This window comes from Phaseolus vulgaris, chromosome 10 (assembly GCF_000499845.2).
Source record: "Phaseolus vulgaris cultivar G19833 chromosome 10, P. vulgaris v2.0, whole genome shotgun sequence".
In the NCBI taxonomy this organism is placed as follows: domain Eukaryota; kingdom Viridiplantae; phylum Streptophyta; class Magnoliopsida; order Fabales; family Fabaceae; genus Phaseolus; species Phaseolus vulgaris.
The window spans coordinates 38781786-38801899 of record NC_023750.2 but is presented as its reverse complement, the minus strand read 5'-3'; the positions used below and the strand labels follow the sequence as shown (position 1 = coordinate 38801899).

The following is a 20114-nucleotide window of genomic DNA, read 5'->3' as shown; positions in this document are numbered from 1 at the left end:
AATTGAGTCTACTCTTTTACTAACCTCGTGAAGGAACTAGATTAGTTTTAAGATAAAACTGCGAAACAACGTGGAAAATGTTCATCAACATAAAAAAAAACTTTTTATTTGTGTTTAAATTTATTGTAATGCACGTGTTTTTAGGAAGAAGTTGAATTGACAACTATTTTCTAACAATAATTCTTTGATATATTATCTAATATTTATTTAAAGCTTTGATTTAAAAATTAATTTGAGTCTGAAAATATGAAACTTGTAATTTTTTTCTAACAATTTTTCTTAAAAAATGTTTCCCCAAATTTCTCTCAAACTTTTCAAGTTTTCTTTCAGTTTATTTCCCTGACAACTTGTCTTTTTTTTTGGTAATTTAATATATAATTTCTTTGTTATATTCTATACAAGACAGGAATGCTCGGGACAACTTAGGTATTTGGGAATGTCAGCTCGGTGTTTGAACCCAAAAGTTGAGTTGTGAACTCAGTCCAAATGTTGGTTAGTCCAAAAAAAAATGTAATCAAGATAAAAGATAAAGAGACTGTTATCATATTATTATGAAGATGAAATATATAATTATTATTGTTTAAATTTGTTATTATATTATTCTGAAGATGAAAGATATAATTATTATTGTTTAAATTTGTTATCATATTATTTTGAAGATAAAAGAGATGTTTTATCTCTTGTGATAATATGCAAGTTAATTATATATTAATTAATACATGTTAGTTACATATTAATTAATAGTATTAATATAGTTGTTGGTTGAAAAGATAAAGTTATTAAATAAGAGAAGCACCTTGAGGAAGGGTGCACACTTGCTGTTAACACCTGAAACTTGAAGATAAGTGGTGTTCCGTTTTCTATTATTATTTTCAATAAAGATAAGATTCTCATGAAAAAAATTTGTTACAAAAATAATTATAAAATAGACTTGAGTCTCCTAGTAAAGGTATGTGGTTTTTAAGACTGAAACGGACTAACGAAGCCAAGTTAAAAGTGATGCCACAAATTATATATACATTTTTAACTAACAAAACTATTTCTTATATATAATTTGTACCATTATTCTGAAAACCTTTTATTTTATTCAATCAAAAGAAATCTAATTACTTTTCGAATTTAATTATGTAAATGAAAGATTCACTTCCAAAAGTAAAATTTCACCTATCTATATATAATTAATTATAGTGGATTTCAAAACTTATAGTATTAATGGCATGTATGACTTTACAAATACATGTAAGATATTTTCTTTTCTAAATATTAAAGAACTTTTAAACTATAATTTACAAATATCTTATCATGACTAATGTCGATTAAAAAAATTAAACATCAATTTAAAACACTCAGATCAGAAGCGAACAATAACAATTATTTGAGAATACCACAAGTCTTACCTTATTAAATAATAATTTCAAACTAATATAAAAAAAGAGTGCAATTTATTATCATCAATTTTTACAATAACTAAAAAATTATATTTATCATAATTTGTTACAATAGAAAACTTTTTCATGATGCATAAAAACCAAGCCCTATAAAAACTTTCAAAATTTGTCTCATAATATGAAAATTACTTATTTTCAATTTAATGAATGTAAATAGTCAAAAGATACCCAAACTTCAACATAATTGCTATTTAAGAAACAAAATTTCGAAAGTCTGTCGTAACTGGTACATACTTTTTAATTAGATGTTTCCTTTTGATTAGTTACAATGGATTCTCATCAATTCTTAAAAGATCATAACTTTTTATCTCTTTGTTGAAGATTTGAGGAAGACAAACGCAAATGACATCTAATATATCTAATATCACAATTTTATTGCCAGTAAGCTATAACAATGTTCAAAAGTTCAGCATAGATCTTCTGCATGTTCTAAAACAAGAACCCAATTACATTCATTGTATAAAAGAGAATCTGACAATTCTATAACATGGTGGTAAAATTTCTAAACTTCTGAACCTAGGCCAGTTTTCTAAATTTTGTTGGGTTACAAATGTGTCTAAACTTTCAATAAAATTCTAATCCATCCCTTTCTTCCTTTTGCTAGACTGGGAGCAGAGTACTGCATACTCTCTGTCACCATGTTTCATCCTCAAAACATGTTCTTGGATGGACAAACTTAAACAAAATTGGTTAATCACCTATAAGTGTACATGCAAGAGTCTGGCCACAAGCAAGGGACCAAGATATTTTCCTTTTAAGAACAGTAATGCCACGAAATGGACACTGCACTCCCCAGTTACATGCCCTGCCGGGTCCTGCTACAAAAAAAGAGGAAAATCCTCCTCTTTCAACTGTTAACTCCTGGCCACCGATCAGGCAGCAGAATTAGGGGGCCCTGTTGAAAACCATAAAACTAAGACACAATGAAACAATCCAACTGAATAATTATGAGTTTAAAATCTATGAATCAACTGTGTAAAGGATTTTTACACCTTCAACCAATTGGAAATTGTCACATATGGTAAATTTGTTGACTTTAACAATAATTGTGTCAATGTAAAGTGGTTTTTACACTGTCAACTTTGATAAACAATCATGTTAGGGATTACTTTTAAGGTAATTATTGTTAAATTGGACTAAATAAGATGCTTGCTTCATGAATCAAGGGAAAATTATAAGAGGTAGAGTACGAACAACTACCTTGAGACATGAGGTGAGGAAGGTTGATCTGGTGAAGACCGTTGGGTGTGACCACCACGAAACCTTTGCTCTTCATGTGCTCCACTAGATTGACTTCCCTCATTTGCCTGTGACAGCTCATTGACACCTGAGAACCCCATTGGTCCCAAAGTCCCAAACTCAAGCTGCTCTGCGGGTGAACCGTAGCCAGAATTGTGATCAAAAGGATAAAACATTACAACAGATTGCATTGGACCATTTGATGAGACTCCGCTTGGGTTCATGGCTGGCATAGGATACATTCCATAAGTTACATTGGAAGAATTACTCTGCGAAGAATTTGAGCGGACTGGACCATTCTGGTGAGGAATGAAGGTGTCATGCCTATGTGAACCCCATGGTCTCTCCGCACGGCTCTCAGTAGTAGACAACCGCTCTGGCTTTGAGTTGGACTTCTCCATTTGGTTGCGATTATGGCCACGTCCAGTTCCTCGCAATTTTGAGTTAGTATTCCAATTCCCTTCTCTATCACCATGATGGTCATTTCTATCATAATTGTAATTTCCCCTTCTGGTAGTTGTGGGATGCCGATCCCGAGCAGACACCTTCTGAAATAAATTAAAGGGAAGGTATAATAGTATAAAGAAAATAGATTTTGAAATGAAAACACTAATTAGTTTGGTATATGCATGCATGTAGGGAAGAAACACACTGCAGGAAAAGTACCAAGCTCCATAGAGTTTATCATACCGGATTTGGCAGGTAGGTTCCAGTCCCACTTCTATACCGTGGCATATCATCTACATAACGTTGGTAAATATTGGTAGGTCTATTAGAAACTGACTGGAGAGGAGCAACAGGAACCAGACGTGGCCCATAGCTCATAAGCTGATTAAAAATATTCATGTTACCAGAAATTGGTCTTCCAGGACCATCCCAAGGATATCGACCCTGCAAATAAACAGGAGGCACCATAACAGGTGAAGGATGGCGCGTGTTTTGACAAAATCGGCCATATTGCAAATTTTGCCAGTGACTAACAAAGTCACTATTAAGAATGTCAGGCTTGTGCTCTGATGACTCGATAGCCACCCTTGCAATAGAATTGGAAGGGCTTGACACCTCAGGGTGTTCATACCCCTCAGATGAATCAAAATTCTGACTTGAATCACTGTTATCTGCCCCTTCTTCCACATTGAAGTTGCTTGTTGAAGTGTCAGAAGACTCAGTTGGAAAATTATATAAAGGAAGCATCGTGACAAAGGGAACAGGTGGCCCTGTAGGATAGAATGTAAACGGAAGAACCCCAGAATTATCAGCTGCTCTTTGGCGAGAACCAGGACCTATAAGCACTGGAGCTATAGGGAGTGGAGTATCTGGTCCACTAGTCTGAGCAGTTTCAAAACTAGATATTTGATTCCTTGGAACATGTATGGAAGAAACAGATGTGGGCCAAGTGCTTCTTTCTGGCATATCAGATGGCACCGTTGACAAAGGAGTCCACTCTCTGTTTTCATCATCTACTCTATTAGATGAAATTTCTGAAACATTCTTACCCTTCCCATAAACAGGATTTTGAAATGGCATTGAGGGAGTATTTTTCCTCCCCCTTCTCTCCCTTGTTGATTTTGAGGATTTAACTGATGAACCATCCCAAGAGCTTTCAGAAGGGGTCCTACTCCTGAAGGAGCTCGAAGGAGGTGCACTGGATAACTCTGAAATTGCTGTTCTATCATCAAAATAAACCTCATTTCTTCGGCCATCTTGAAAATGAAAATTGTCAATATTCTCTTCTCTGGTTGAACCTTGGTTTTCTTTAGTAAACTTCTGCTGAACTCCAGCAGAACTGTTACTGTTGGAGCTGCCTACCCGAGACAATGGGGCCGAGTTGTAACTGCCTGAAGTAGACTGTTGCCTATCCTCTGGGGGCATTTCAAGATTTCCATTATCAACTTCAACCTCACTTGCAGAACCCCTTTCCTGTTCATGCCAATAATCATTATCAGCTTCTGTTATATTCGCCTCGACTGAATTGAAATTCTCATGGTTAGTTTCAAGTAAATCTTGAGGACTTGAGGTCATTCCTATGCCAGGGAAATATGGAGTCAATGGCGGGATGAAGCCTTGAGGAAATTGCATATTTGCACCCCAAGGAGCCTCAATAAAGGGAATGCTACCCATGTTTCTCTGACCATATCCCATTGACGCAAGAATGGAAGGTGGAAAGGGAAATGGTAGGTGACCAGGTGCAATATTCATTGGAACATGATTCTGACCACTGAAACCCTGAGCTGTGGGAGATGCCATCATATTCAAAAGGTCCTGCTCCTCTTGATGCATCATCTGCATTCCTCCTGCACCTGAAACAGATGCAAACTCTTCACCTATGACACCTGAGTTTGACTCCTCAGGATTACTGTTTGAATCAGCAGCATTTTCAAGAGCTCGATGAGATGAGATGTGCCTTACAGATGACTCGTCCTTTCTTATAGCTACATCAGGTTCAACATTCTTCTTTCGACTAGTCTCCAACTTCACAAAGGAATTCTGGCCTTTACTATTTTCTGTTGCTTTTGTATGTCTTCCTTGGATTGGAACATCACCATATGAGTCCGTCAGCTCAGGGCTAGAACGTGTCCTGGCAAACAGAAACCTTCCCTGAACATCACTCACTTGGTCAGCTTTAACATTTCTCTGACCTTTATCAAAATGAGCACCTTGATTAGAATTAGTTTCCCTCCTAACATGATCAAAGGTCCTTGAATTATTTTGGCTTCCATAATTCTTTTGATTCTGAGTATGTGACACTGTAGAAACAACATTTCCAGATGTCTTTCCAGATAATAAATTACTATACTGAGATAGAACACTTTGTGAGACATGTTCCCCTTCAGTAGATTCATGATTGGAGGCATTATCAATTTTATGGTTATTGTTCTGCAGATTGTCAGACCTCTGTAATTGGTCATGACTGGACAAACTCAAACGCTGTAAGTCAATGCTTGGAACATCAGGCCTTTCCCCACTTCCATGTCTGTCCCAAGTGTTCAAAAAGAACTGATTCACCTCAGAAAATAATTCCTCCTCAGGGCAATCAAGTAATCTAGTCAGCCTTTTTGCCCCAAATGCAAAGGCACTGCGTATCCTAAAGAAATTACCTGGTTCACATGTACCGTACATGCAAAATTAGCAAAAAGACAAACAGATAAAAAATAGTTAAGGGGAACTAAAAGCAAACAAATACAATGCACATTTTACTACATCAGGACCAGGATGCATAAAATTTGCCACACTCTCATTGTTGGTTACAATTAGATAAAGACAAGGTTTATTTTTTTCAATTCTAAAATCCAGATGTGTGCCAAAAGTATTGGAAGCTATAAGCAAATATAGCACCAATCGTCTATAGTATGCCAGATTTTCTATTTACCATATATGGGAAAAAAGAAGCCATAAGAATGACTCCCAAGGAATATAGAAGTAAATCACCATGGACATGTAGGGAAAAATGTTGGTCATTGCAAAAATGATATATCAGCTTGAGTTTTATGCATTTTTCATTACACATCCATTGCATAAAATATACATAGAAAAACAAGAAAAAAATAAGGAGTCTGCAAGATATCAGGAAAGACAACAACAAAAAGGTGAGGATAACATTCGTGTTTATCCATAGACAGTATCCATACTCCAACTCCACTATTCCATATGTCTTAATTCTTCCAAATTCACAAAATTCATATTGTTGCATTAAAAACTAGCAGCAGGGACATAATGAACTTGGCCAAAACTATAATCAGATAAATAGACACATGTATGAAATGAGCCAAACCCAAACTTCTAAAACCAACACACCTTTGCTTACACTACGACCAAGGTTATTGTTGACACGCAAAGGATCAATAACATTGAAATGCTTGGAAACAAATGGTTGCCCCTGATTTTCTTGGCCACCAGGGAAAACAGCATAAACTGAGCTACAGGCATCTAGAAATAACTTGCTGAGAAGTAAATCTCCACCATCTTTTCGAGGAGGTTCGGCTATGGATAATGTTAGTGAAGGAATAAGAAAAATAATCAATACATAAAAAAAAAACTAAATCAATATATGGACAAAAGTATTTTTGATTGGAATGCAACTACCTGACACATCCGGGAGCAAACTAATAGGTACTGGACCCCACAGACTTACACAGAAATTATCCCAGTCAAACTTACTAAAGAATTCCAAAAATCGATACAACACCTACATAAGCAAAAACAATACCATGTCAAATCAATCATCAAAAACACTAAAATAAAATAAATCCATGTAATTTCTGTTACCTCAAGTGGTCCAGAAAAAGAATTGTTGAAAACATGAAAAATGTAAAGAACCAAGGTCTCTAAGGCATAAGTTGAGATAAGTCCATGGTGAGCACCGAGTATACGGCTCTCATAGTAACACCAAGCTTTTATCAGAATAATACTACGCTTGAATAAATGATTTTGATTAATCAGATTATCAACCTACAACAACAAACTCATTCTTGTAAATCCAAGAAAAAAAAAATAGTGCTGATGTCACATTTTCAAATGATATACATTGTTAAGCATATGAGATGCACCAAATTACCTCCTCAAGAAAACAAAGGGTACACAAACCTCCAAGCTGGTTAAATGAAATGTCTACTACAATATTCTCAACGAGACACTTTATAATTTTTACCTGCAAATAAAGGGCACAATAACAAAAAAATCTCTCTTAAAAATCTAAAGCAAGCCAGACAATTAGCAAAATTTATAACAGTTAGACGCACAAATAGCTAGTACATTGTCATTTTCATTTCTAAGTATTTAAAAATGCCCAACCATGCTTCACGAGTTCACAAAAAATTTAAAGTATACAAAATCAATTCAGCAATTAATAGTATAAAATAAGTGTTTCTCAAGCTAGCAATCTATCCCTTTGTTATACATAATCAATCATCTATGATCATCAGCTTTTGAAACAATCTCACATAACGAAAGTCTATGACTTGGTAATGGTTAACATACTATGATAATATAATATGAGATGGTTCATTATTATAATGTCTTAAACCTTGTGTTCTAAGACCTTAAGCTTCTGCGACAATCCCACAACAACTTTAAAAATTCCCCTCACACTCACGTGAACTAGTGATGTGTATGAGTAAGTGGGGTATGATTAAACATATGAAAGATACCACAACAGTTATATCCTTGGGGAATGTGAATGCAGAGTAGCATTAAGACTTTAAATTGAAAATAAATCCAAACTTAAGCATGATACAAATTTCTCAACCAAATTGAGAAAGCAACTAATAGAACAAACTATATGATTAATAAACAAAGCAGAGTGACAGTAAAAGTTCAACAATTCTGAAGATTTTCTATATTAGAGAACCTACTTCGGCCTGGATATACTGAACCTCCTTGACATGAAACTCTGCATTCTCATTCTTCTCCTCATTTTCCAGCATGTCCCGAACCTGATGTGCCCATGTCTCCTTCAGATTTTGATTCTTACTGAATGCTGTTAAGTCAATATCTCCATCAGGCAAATAAGTTTTGAGGGGCACCGACCCAAAGGTGAACACCTGTAATTGTAAACAATCATTTACATAATAATATGTAAGTACAACTTCAAGCTAACATCAATAATATTACTGATCTTCTTCTGGATGAAACAAAGAAAACCATGATACAAAATACCCATCAAATCACCAAATTGGGATTTCTGACCTAGCACCACTCTGTTTAAGACTTGCAACAGCATGATACTGCTATTAAGCACTTCCATCATGCAATAATAATATCAAAATTGATCACAGCAACCTTTGACAATTAAATTATCATAGCATGGTCATAGCTAAAACAATGGATGACTCACTAATAATCATAAGCTACTATGCAACAGATAAACCACAATACACCAACCTCGCAAGGGAAGCACTTCATGATCAGCCGTTGGACATAGTCAGCAACCGCATTCCGGCGCTCCTCAGAGGGTGGATTAGGCTGAATGCAGGCAATCAGCTCTGCAGTCCTTTGCTCGGCTTTCAACCACCGCTCCGAGTCAAGCACCTGTATCACGGAGGCAGCTTCATTGGGCAACAAACCATTAGGCAATAGCCCACTTGGTGGCTGTGCCCAACCTTCATGTTCCCCCATGCAAGCCTATGTTTCAACACTCCCAACAAAACCTACCAACCCAAACCAACACGCCGCCACCACCACAGTTCCTTCTAGATAACCCAAAACAACCAATATTCAAACTCACAAAAACCCAATAAAGCTTGCAGCGATACTTAATATCTCAGGGTTCTCCCACCGACTTCGGAAGGGAAAAATTTTCCCCTTGCAAAACAAACAGACCAAGACAGAACTTAATTCTCTCAGTAGTCAAAAAATATTAAATAGTAAAAAAGAGAGAAAAAAACTGTGAAATTCAACAAACCAATTCTGGGTATTATTACCCAAAAATAACACAGACAGATGGAACGGGAGAATTTCAGAGAACCCCACCCAGCACCAAGCGAATCCCCAAAAGTTACCAAAACCAGATTTTGCAAAAGACCCAAATGAATCAAACAATAAGAGAGTTGCTTGGTTGTAAGAAGAGAAGAGTTTAGATGGTTAAAACCCTAACGGAAAAGGGTGATTCCCAACACAGTGGAAGTGTAGGGAGGAAACAATAGCGTAGTGTGCAAACCCAGAAATGCGTAGAGGAGATGGTTGGCATCAAAACATTAGGTGGGAGAAAAGCTGGGGTGCGATCAAAAACGGGCCTTGGTGCAGATAGAGAAAAGGGTGCAAAACGAGGGGTGGTTGTTGTGTGTGAAATATGAATGATGAATATTAGGGATTGAAGAAGTAGGCTAGAAAAGGGGTTCGGCGTTGAGAGAGAAGAGTGTTGGTGTTGTGAATGTGTGCATTTAAGGGGTTTTCTTTTTCTATTTTCCTTTTAGTTTTGCAAAAATTTATTGGCAAACTGAGCCTGTGAGGGTGATAATAGAATCTTGTGAGATAGACAATGAAAAAAGCAGCACAGAGAAAAAGGGAAAAAGGAAAGAAATAAGTAAAAATATTCAGTTATTCATTCCATGTTTTTTCAATTATTTGCACCATATTCCTTTTTATCAAAATGGGAATTGTTAATGTCATCTGAAAACAATGTTTACTTCTGAAGTCACCAGACCCATAACCAAAAGCCTAGCCCCTTTTCATCAAATCTGGACTCTGTTTTCTGTTTTGGGCTGCACTCATCAAATCTACTCTAATAACTTCATCACACTTTATTTTCATCATTCTTGATTCACACTGTGTTTACAAACTCATTCAGGAAAAGGAATTAGGTTTATCAATTTCTGAAGACCACAATTTGATTTTGACACTGGCTAAAAAATTTAATCTGCAGAAACTAATACCTTTTATTTTGTTATTACTATTAATTATTTATTTTATTATGAAATTATTTGAAAAGGAAAATAATTAATAACTTTTGCAAATAAGAAACAATTAGAGCAAATTGAGAAAGTGAGGAAGGAAAGCTTTTTTTTAACTATAAGTATGAAGCACAAGGGACATTTGGTAGAATTTTGTAGTTTTCTGGAATTTTTTACCTTTAAAACTATTTTCCAGTTTTTTAGCTTCAAACAACTCATCCAAGAGAGAGAAATAAATGTACTTTGGGTTTTAGGCATACCCAAAATATTAAAATGTAACTTAGGTTTCTACTTTTAAGTGGGTGTATGGAAAAATTAGATTTTGAAATTATTCAAGATAAAGTTAAAGACAAAATTTGGATTGTGTTGAAAAAAAAAAGGGGATAGAACAGTTGAATATGTCATTAATTATAAACAAAAATATTTTATAATATATAAATAATTTTAAATCTCATCTTACCAATAAATTTTATAAAATTAAATTAAACTTAAAGTTTATTTATTTAATAATATAATATTAAAATCATGAATTTATTATAATAAATTTTTTTATTTTATTAGATACTTATTATTTAACCATTATTAAACTACTCACAAGAGTTGGAGAATTTAAAAAAAAAAACATACTTTCTCGTAATCTGAAGTTGATTATGAGAGAATTTTTGTGAGATGATGATATGGAGATAAAATCATTTGAGCACTAACATTTAAGAGTATTTAGACAAATAAACTTAGATAAATGGAAAGTTTGTCAAATGATAGTTATATTTTTCTTTAGGAAAAGCCTTTTCAAGTCCCATCTATCTTCTCTCTTTTTTTTCTTTTCTTTTTCATACTTGACCACTCATTCTCTCTTTTTATAAGTTTAAAATATTTGTTTTTGATACTTTTCAGTATATTTGTTTTGATAAGCTACTAATTAGGATTTAACATCATGTATTTAGCTTATAAATTGTGTTCTTTTATATGTATATTTTTTTTTCATATTGGAATCTGATTGGCGTTATGAATTTTGAGATACTCTATCTAAGAATATTTCTATTTCGAATAACTTCAATTTTTGATTGGATTATGGTTCAAAACTATTTAAAAGGAAATTCTCACATTTTTTTATATATATTAGATGTATAAGTAACTTGACAGTTATTATCATATTTTTTTAATATTTTTATCTATCAATTAAGTCTTTTCAACTTTTATGTATTATTATATTATTCTACTCAAATCATTTGGGTTTACACTAGAATAGGTTACTACTAGTTTTTTCATATATTTTTTTAGAGAAACCAAGATTTGAAAACTTTAAAAGGGACAGATGACTCTTGAAATATTTCCTTTTATGATAGGGAAAGAAGATGCATTCTAAGCTTTGAATTTATTTACAAGATGACAATTTCATTTTCATTTAAGGAGATGTCAAATTTATTAAAAAAATATTCACTTTATGGATGAAGGATAACATATTTGTATTATTAAATAAAATGTTTGTATTATTATTATTCAAACCAAAATTAACTTGAATATAATTATAAATATTTATATCACCGACAATTTTTTGGACTGATAGGAAAAAAACATTTGATACTTGTATAGAATTTTTTATGAAAAAACTTTTTAACTTTTTTTAATATGAAGTTGAGAAAGAATATTTTTCACCTTAGGTTTTTCCTTTCAAAAATAGCATTATCAAGAAACATGTTTTGGGAAAATATTTTCAGACCAAGTTTTTTAAAACACATTGATATGGAAAGTTGATAAAAAAAATTACAAAAAAAAATATTAATTTTATAAAATAGTTTAAAACGATAAAAAAATAAAGATTTTAGTAAAACATATTACGATCAATAGATGAATATTATTTGCCTGATGTGGTGTTTCAATGAAACGTACCTAATTGCACATAATCGCAATAGAGAAAGGGAGGTTCTGATGAACCTTAATTGCAAATGAAAAAGAAAAAATGACTTAAGCGTAAAAGAGAGAAAATAAAATATAAAGAAAATTTTTATTCACTTATGTATTAAAAAGTAAAATACATTGTGTATATATAACAAAAAGACTAAGACCTAACTGAAACAAAAAATGAAAGTTGAGTCAAACAAACAAAACTCAATAACTTAAAACAAAAAAACTAAATATGTTAACAAAACAGGTTAATAAAATGTTTATTTTATTTTATTTATAAAACTTTAATCCTGAAATTTGTGTGTGTAAAATGTTGATTATTCTCATAGGAATGAGATAGTGTTTAAAAGTGAATGCAAGTGAAATTTTTTCTAGTTCAAGTACAGTCATGAATTTGGCTAAAAATAAGATTTCAAGGATATCTTTCTCTTTTTTAAATTGAATCCAAAGCTCAACTACTTGTATTATTATGACAACAAAACATTGATTTATGTTTGATTGATATCATTTTATTTTGTTTTGACATGTTTGTTTTACTGTAGGATGCTTAGAAAAATTGTTCAAAGTCTTTATTTATAAAAGTTAGAATGTCAATTTGTATTTTTTTTTATATTTTTTATATTCTTTTATTGTTTGATGATTAAAAAAAATATAACATTATTAATTTTGAGTTTAGATTTAACTTGAGTCAATGATGAAAATATAATGCATAAAAAATATAACAACATAATAAAGAAATAAACTTGTTATATTTAAATTTAAGTTTAAACTTAACTTGACAACGTCCAATCCTACATAATAATAGTTTTATTATCCAATTTTTCATGAAAACTTTGCATCAAATTGTGAATGGAAAAGCGTTATAATTGAATTAATTTTAAAATAAACAATAACTGAATTTAAATTCTCTCTAATCTCAAATAAGATTATAATGGAAAAGCGTAAGCTAGGTCAATCATCCAAATTTTCATGTTAATTCAATAAAAAAATATAAAAAATAATAATGATATCATTGAACAGGGACATAATTTAATCATACTGTATAATTTATTAATCTTGTAAGATGACTCAAACTTTTTGCATCAAATCAATTCTTATCCTAAAATAATAAACCAGTTGGAGGGATGAAATGGAATTGTAAATTCTGAAGAAAAATAAGAGAGATATGAATAAGGTTGTCTCAATATTAAATAAAAATTATAATAATATAAAAAATTAATAAATGAGATAATACCGTGCAGATACTATTTTATAAATCTCAATACTGATAATGTGATAAAAAAATAAATAATTTTTTTATAATTTTATAATTATTATTATATGAGAAATAAAACAGAGAAAAGTTGTGTTATTGATTTCAATAAAAAATTAATAATTAATAATAATGTTAATTCAAAAATAAATAATTTTTTTGGTTTTTATTAACAATCTATTTTTTATTTAAATGCATTAGACCCAACATTAAATACCAAAAAATATTAAATCCGTGAGTTTATTAAAAATATTTTAATGCTTATTTTTAAAAATAACATTTTATAAAATAAATTAAATTTCATCAAAAAGTTTAAACAAGCAAAACACATAAGACAAGTGAAATACATAACAATAAGAATAAATGATTTCATTGTATATTTATGATTTTTTTTCACTTGTTTAATAACAATAATGATGTAATTATGCATTATTATGTAGTTTTCATAAGAGTAACGTCTTATGAAAATTACTAGACTTAACTCCAAATTCACATTCACATTATAAAAAACTCTCTTTAAAATTCATTCAAGTATAATTCCCCTTCCTTGATTAGTTTTGGATAAATAACATACAATATAACAAGATAAAGTTGAAAGAGATTTACGTTAGGTATTTTTATACTGTATAATTTGAACACTCAAATTAAGTCCAGCTCTTGATCAACACGATCAACAAACTAACATTATAAGATATAAAACAAGTATTATTTCTAAATAACAAGTATACTTTAGTCACAATCACTTTTGGCTGGATAACAAGTATTGTTTAGACACATTCACTCTTAGCTAAATAATAAGTATTTCTTAGACACAGACAATAAGTATTCTTTAGACACAATCACTTTTGACTAAACATAAGTATTTTGTGGACCTAACTATTATTGGTTAAAAACTTTGGTAAACAACGATGTGTGATCTAAAAAGATAACTTACTAAAGAGAATTAACGTCCTAAGACCCATATAATTTAAGAACACTTCTAGATTGTTACAAACATAAACAATGTTCTTCCTCACAAAAAGAAGGTTAAAGATTGCTTCAAAATACGATAGCATTAAGTTTCGTCAACCTTTCTTTTTCATAGAGATCTTCTTTATATAGAGTTTTGTCAACCTTATGGAGTTGTTTTGAGGTTATTCGATGTTCAACTTTCTTTGTCTATCGTTTGTTCAGCTCAAGCTTGAAGACACATTAAATGCTCTCATGCAACATTAAATGCGTTTACGCAACTCCTTTAAGGCATGTCATGACTTATAACTTCTTATTAGACTCAGGCTTGTGCGCAAATGATTGTAGCACTTATAAAAAAAATGCACTAGAGTTCAACCATAAAACTATGGTTGAGTCCACATGGGTGTGAAAGACACACTTGTGTAGAAAGAGATTCAACCACAAGACTATGACATTGTCCACGTGTGTCGTATGTGCACTAATGTAGAAAATTTTTCTTTTACTTAATAAATTTTGGATTTTTACATTGATAAGTGATTTGGAAGAGTAAAGATGTTATTATTCATGTGGTTGAGAAATGTTGTAACGAGGTCATATAGCAAGTGCCAAATGTTCTTACTAAAAAATAGATTGTCCTATATGGATTATTGAAAAAGTGAAACCCTAGTGTCGAATTGTAGATTTTAAGAAAATAAGTTTTAAATGAAGTCATTTGAGTATTGAAGAATAGTTCACCTGCAGAAAATTCTTCAATATTCAGTTAATAAGAAATTAAATAATGATAATAATAAATATGATATAATACTAATGGAGATGTTAATATATACATTTGCTTAGAATAATTTTTTATATATGATAAAATAAATAAATAATAATGTTTGTTATAATATTATATTGAAGATAAAAAAATTAAGTTATTGATATATAATAATAAGTAAATTGTTTAGTTTATGTATTTAAATATTATTGATCGATTTTGATTGATAATTATATGTAGATATTTTGAGTGATCGGCACAATATCTAATTCAAAGTTATAGTGTCACACAAATAATAAACTATTTTCTTTCTTTAATCTTTACTCATTTCAAAGTTTAAATTTTCATTTATTTTCTTTCCTTTTCAAAATAGTAAAATAAATATTACAAGTTGTTAAGTTTGCTCAATTCAATCAAAGCATAAGTAATTTAAATTTCTATCATTTTCTAGATGAAGATGGAGTTACACACAGATATCCCTATAGCATTTGCTTGCTGTAGGAATAAAAAGAATTTTAATATACGAAAAAAACTTTACCACAAGATTACTTTCTCATCTTTCTCTTAAATATTTTTCGTGGCTGCTGTGATCTCCTTGTCCTGACAACAATCTTTGAATTTTGTGCCAAAACTCCATTCACTGCTATAAGATAGTTGTTACAATCATGGTCTCTTAAAACTGTGCCATCTGAGCCATAAGCTTTTGGATTGCTTAGTGTTTCAATGGGGTGTGGTTGATTGAGAAATGTTCTTAGAACAATTGGAGAGTATCCACATCTGCTACTGTCTACAACATAGAATCCACTTCCTGATGGGAGTAAAGGATGTGGAGGAGATGTTTTCTCATCTGGTTGGAGAATGAATATTTTACCCAATGGCGAGTACAATAGCTTCTGCAAAACAAATAATTAAAATGACAAAAACAATCTGTTTTATAAAGTTGAGTGAGGCTTAAATTCAATTCTTAATATGATATCAGAAGAGTCATCCAGTCTATCATAACAAAAGTTTGTTGGACTTATCAGGTAATCCGTTATCGAACCACCGATAAATATATAGTCTCATGCACAAGTTAACTTGTCCTAACATGAAAAGGGTGTGTTGGAGATGCGATATCAACTAAAAAATAATTCAAAAATATATTAGTGGATGCAAATCTCACATTATAAGTCGATTTTATAAGGATGGGTTAGACTTAAAAGTCTAACTTCTTAATACATTATCGAACAGAAAAAATATATGTTGCAAGTTTTTCATAAGAGTTATGGAAGAACTTACACAATAATTATGCTTACCTTTTCCATCAGACAAGGATGTGATACAAATGAGCCTTTTATTAAGCGCTTAAGGACAGTTATAACATGGTTAGGGAAACTGCATGAGAAGATCCTGGGAACAATATCTCTATGCATCATTACACAGTGAATGAAGCTATCATCCAGGCCAAGCTCATTGAGTAATTTTTGGCCTCCACATAACACAAATGGTGAACCAAAAGTCACTACTGGTAGAAGAGTTGAGGGACTCACAACCTTCCTAGTCAATAGCATCAAATACACCAAAAGTGAGAGACTTCCCCCTAGGGAATGTCCAGTGAATTGAAGCTTTGCACTATCTCCATGTCTCTTTAAATGGTCCATTATTTCTGGCATGAATTGCTCATATATTCCCTTGGCAGCTTCATATATTCCACTGTGAACAAGAACATCTGTGTCCTGTAAAAGAATAGATATGAAGGACTTTTGGTAATTTTTATACTAAATCAAGTTATCAATATTTGAAGCTTGAATATGCATATAGTGAATGAAGATCACTCCTTAACATGAGGATGAATCTTACCTCAAATGTAGTTGGCTCAAATGAGAGGTTTGCCTGCCATGATGCCACGGAATAAGATCCCTACAAGCATGAAACAAATTGCATGGCAAACCTTTTAGATATGCTAGGACTACTCAGTAATGACCTAAAAGTGAATGTGGTGACATTATGCAGTTAGATGACACTTCATGTTAGATTTTTAAAGAACTAATGTATCTTCACCTAACAACTCAAGTTTATTAGATTGTTAGCAAGGTTTTAAAGAAGGGTCTGTTTGTGACTGTAATCCTAACTGCAATGTCAAGGTTTTGGGTCTCTGCAACCTTTATCACACCTCTATTGGTCTCATTTTACAGCAATTTCCTACAATATCCAAAAATGTGACTAAATCACAACCTCTACTACAGTTTAAAACCTCGATCATTGGTTCAAGTATAGAAGTGAATATAACATAGAGGTGTAACATAAAGCCATTCTTATGTCTTAAGTTTTGAGACTGTTGGTTCGTGAGATTGTGTGGAGTAGTTTTACCTGAATGGCAAAGCATCGAGTGTGCGTGTTGGGATCATCACAAACAAACCATTCACAAGACGAGGAACGAAGTAACTGAAGGTCCATTGCTGATCCTGCTGCAGCCACAACAGTCATAGTTAATGCTGCAACATTAACTCCAAACTTGGACTTGTCAACCTGTGGAGTTTCATCAGCCTCCTCATGAGGTGAGTCTTCTCTTCCATTGAAGTCCTCATTGCCACTATTCTGCTTTGACTTAGAGGCAAGAGACAAAAGGTCCTTAGCACGTGATTGGAGATAAGAGGCAGCTGAGGCAGTAAGATCATATGCAAGCTTCATTTGATGCTTCTCTTCATTATGATCACCCTTCTCTGAACCATCTTGAGAAGCTACTGAAGCATCCATAGGCACACAAATGGAGTCCTGATCAAGTTTTGCTTTATTCTTAGTCACATCTCCTTTCTTTTTCTTTCTCTTTTTCAAAGATGATGTAACGAATTGAAGACCATAGTATCTCCCCAAGTCCTTAGCCTAGAAATTATTTCGTAGGGGTTACTTTTGTGTATATTTTTGAGATCATATAGAAAAGTGAGGAATAAAAATCCAAAATCCCATTACTAAGGTTCTGTTAGCTTCCCTTTCTAACATTTGTTATTCTAAAAACTGTTATACAAACAATACCACACTACTCAGAAATCAGTTGCTTTGTACAAAATCTATTGAGCTTTCAATATAGTTTCTGTTACTAGAGTGGACTTTAAGCCTAACTCAACCCCATAAAACCGGTTCAGGGTGAGGTTTGCACCCACTTATATACAATGAAAAGCTCTAATCTCTAGTCGATGACAACTGGGAATGTTTTCTCATCTTCATCGTTAGTTTTGATCATATTCAACATCTCCTTCAATTCCACACTCAATTATGTGTCTTGTACCCTCCTCCAACTACTTGAGCAACTTATTTACTTGCACATTAAAAACTAAAACCAGTTTTTGAAACAACAATTCAAATAGACAAATACACCTTAAATCTACATATATTGACAATGAGTTGATTAAGTACTCAACAACAATTCTCTGCATACCTTTATATGTGGTATGACATAAGCCATGTGGCAGAGGAAAGCCAGCTTCGAGAACAGTTTGGTATCAGACCAAGGAACAGGGACAAGATATTTTGAGAATGAGTCACGATCAAATGTCACTTCTTGTCCATCTTCCTCTTTTCCATTTCCTTCTTCATAACCTGCCACACAAACATTATCATCTTCATCACGATCACACTCATTATCGTGTTTAGATACTATATCTGAATCCATGCTCTCTTCAGGCCGTTTCCAATAAGTCTTAATTCCGGTTAATCTTTTTACCCAGTTGGCTCTATTTATAGTCACTTCTGCGGTGCTTGCCACCATGTTTTCCTTAAGATTGATACCCTTCTGCCCCATGTTCATTTCCCTCCTCGTTTCTGGGTCAAACAAGAAGGAGCGAAGTGGATTTGGAAGAATGGAGACTGAAAGTTGAAGTGGAAAAACTACTATGGAGTGCCTGCTTTTATGCTTTGGTTCCATTGACGTTCCTCTGAAGCGGTTAGAGGAGCAGCATAGAAGATTGCTAGAGTGAGACCTCGTGATTGTTGAATGGTTGCATAAGCCTTTGTTGGAGAGTGAGTGGAGAAACACTTTATTCTCTTTTGTGATATCCATTGTTGTGGAGGAAGTTGTAGAGGTCGTTGGAATGGAAACTGCAGAATAAGACATGGCTTGTAACTTCTGTGTAGACCACGCAAGACCCTTCACTGCACTTGTGTCTGTAACACATAGATCATCATCACTATAAGCTTTGATGTTTGCAAGTTTGGTTCTTGAGACTATACTTTCATAGGTTGATATTGATTTTAGAAGAAAACCGTGTTAGAGTTGGTTCTTGTTTTCATTTTTTCAACGAGAACGTAGTTGAAGATGTTACAAAGATTTCGTAGTTAAATTAGTATACCTATTAAAGCAAGCAACTCCTACATGGTATAGACAAAAAAACATCATTTGTTGTTTTTGTGTGTGTCTATGCCAAAGCCAAAAGATGGTTACATTCGGGACCACGTTTGGAGAAAAACAACAGGATTAAAACCATTGCGTGAGGTAAACTAACTTTGATCCAATAGACATTGATTAGTGACTACAGAGCATGACATTTTGACTTACATACTCTTTTCAGTATTTTCTACAACATGTTTTCTAATTCCTTTTCTTTTATACACTTTCTATTATTTTATTACAAAAGTTTTCAAATTTTTTATTTTTTTTAGTTTTTTTGTACTGGGACATTTTTTTTTCCAGTAACTATAATATTGGTACAAAAATATCTATCTATTTTGTTGATAACTAATCTGTGTCAAAAACATGTGTTTGATCATTTTGAATTTGATTTATTTTGATTTATTTTTTTTCTATCATAGACTCAGGATTAAATATTTATTTATCGAGAAACATTACAAAAAACTGTTTTCATCAAAAAATAAATTTATAAAGATGTTTTTAGTAGGTAATGGAAATATACGGGTGCAAATAGAAATGCCCATCTGATTTGATGCATTTTTTTTGTTCTTATAACCCTAAGTAGGCCTCTTATTACTCTGAGGAGATTTCTTTTGCACCCTCATCATTTTTTGCACACCAATAATTATGAAAAATATTATTTTGTCATGAAAAAATATTTTTGAATTGTAATTTATAAACTTTTTTGACTTACAAATTGTTTAATCTCACAGTTTTTATGAATTGAAAAATTCAGAAGTCATTTTTTATGAAGTTTTTGGATAGATGAAGATAATTTAACACTCAACAC

The 20114-nt window shown here is 32.3% G+C and overlaps 2 protein-coding genes across 9 annotated transcripts; both read right to left on the bottom strand.

Annotated features, from left to right (window-relative positions):
- Window positions 1-1803: 1803 nt before the first annotated feature.
- LOC137812522 (uncharacterized) lies at window positions 1804-9674 on the bottom strand. Of its 8 annotated transcripts, none has more exons than XM_068614570.1 (10): window positions 9107-9674; window positions 8568-8987; window positions 8039-8227; window positions 7243-7335; window positions 6954-7136; window positions 6771-6873; window positions 6483-6668; window positions 3378-5785; window positions 2649-3235; window positions 1804-2343 (listed from the first exon to the last, which is right to left on the bottom strand). In XM_068614570.1, exons 2-10 carry the CDS (start codon window positions 8799-8801, stop codon window positions 2334-2336), a joined length of 3993 nt encoding a protein of 1330 aa, XP_068470671.1. In that variant the 5' UTR covers window positions 8802-8987; window positions 9107-9674; the 3' UTR covers window positions 1804-2333. The 8 variants fall into 8 exon arrangements, with proteins under 8 accessions (XP_068470671.1, XP_068470689.1, XP_068470705.1 ...); XM_068614588.1 differs by having other exon boundaries at window positions 1804-2361; window positions 3378-3427; window positions 3539-5785; window positions 8568-9662; XM_068614604.1 differs by having other exon boundaries at window positions 3378-3427; window positions 3539-5785; window positions 8568-9662.
- Window positions 9675-15353: 5679 nt separating this feature from the next.
- On the bottom strand, window positions 15354-19238 carry LOC137819454 (phospholipase A1 PLIP1, chloroplastic-like). Its single transcript, XM_068623309.1, has 5 exons — window positions 18356-19238; window positions 17290-17802; window positions 16780-16839; window positions 16236-16655; window positions 15354-15833 (listed from the first exon to the last, which is right to left on the bottom strand). Exons 1-5 carry the CDS (start codon window positions 19028-19030, stop codon window positions 15486-15488), a joined length of 2016 nt encoding a protein of 671 aa, XP_068479410.1. The 5' UTR covers window positions 19031-19238; the 3' UTR covers window positions 15354-15485.
- Between the last annotated feature and the right edge of the window lie 876 nt (window positions 19239-20114).

What these genes read in the sequence shown, in the direction of transcription:
- LOC137812522 (XM_068614552.1), bottom strand. Translation starts at nt 8,801, where the DNA reads ATGGGGGAACATGAAGGTTGGGCACAGCCACCAAGTGGGCTATTGCCT. An exon ending in CTTTTTCTGGACCACTTGAG is followed by an intron (nt 6,874 to 6,953) that starts GTAACAGAAATT and finishes TTGCTTATGTAG; the next exon opens with GTGTTGTATCGATTTTTGGA. An exon ending in TGGTCGTAGTGTAAGCAAAG is followed by an intron (nt 5,786 to 6,482) that starts GTGTGTTGGTTT and finishes CATGTGAACCAG; the next exon opens with GTAATTTCTTTAGGATACGC.
- LOC137819454 (XM_068623309.1), bottom strand. Translation starts at nt 19,030, where the DNA reads ATGTCTTATTCTGCAGTTTCCATTCCAACGACCTCTACAACTTCCTCC. An exon ending in ATGTCATACCACATATAAAG is followed by an intron (nt 17,803 to 18,355) that starts GTATGCAGAGAA and finishes AATAATTTCTAG; the next exon opens with GCTAAGGACTTGGGGAGATA. An exon ending in CTCGATGCTTTGCCATTCAG is followed by an intron (nt 16,840 to 17,289) that starts GTAAAACTACTC and finishes TCATGCTTGTAG; the next exon opens with GGATCTTATTCCGTGGCATC.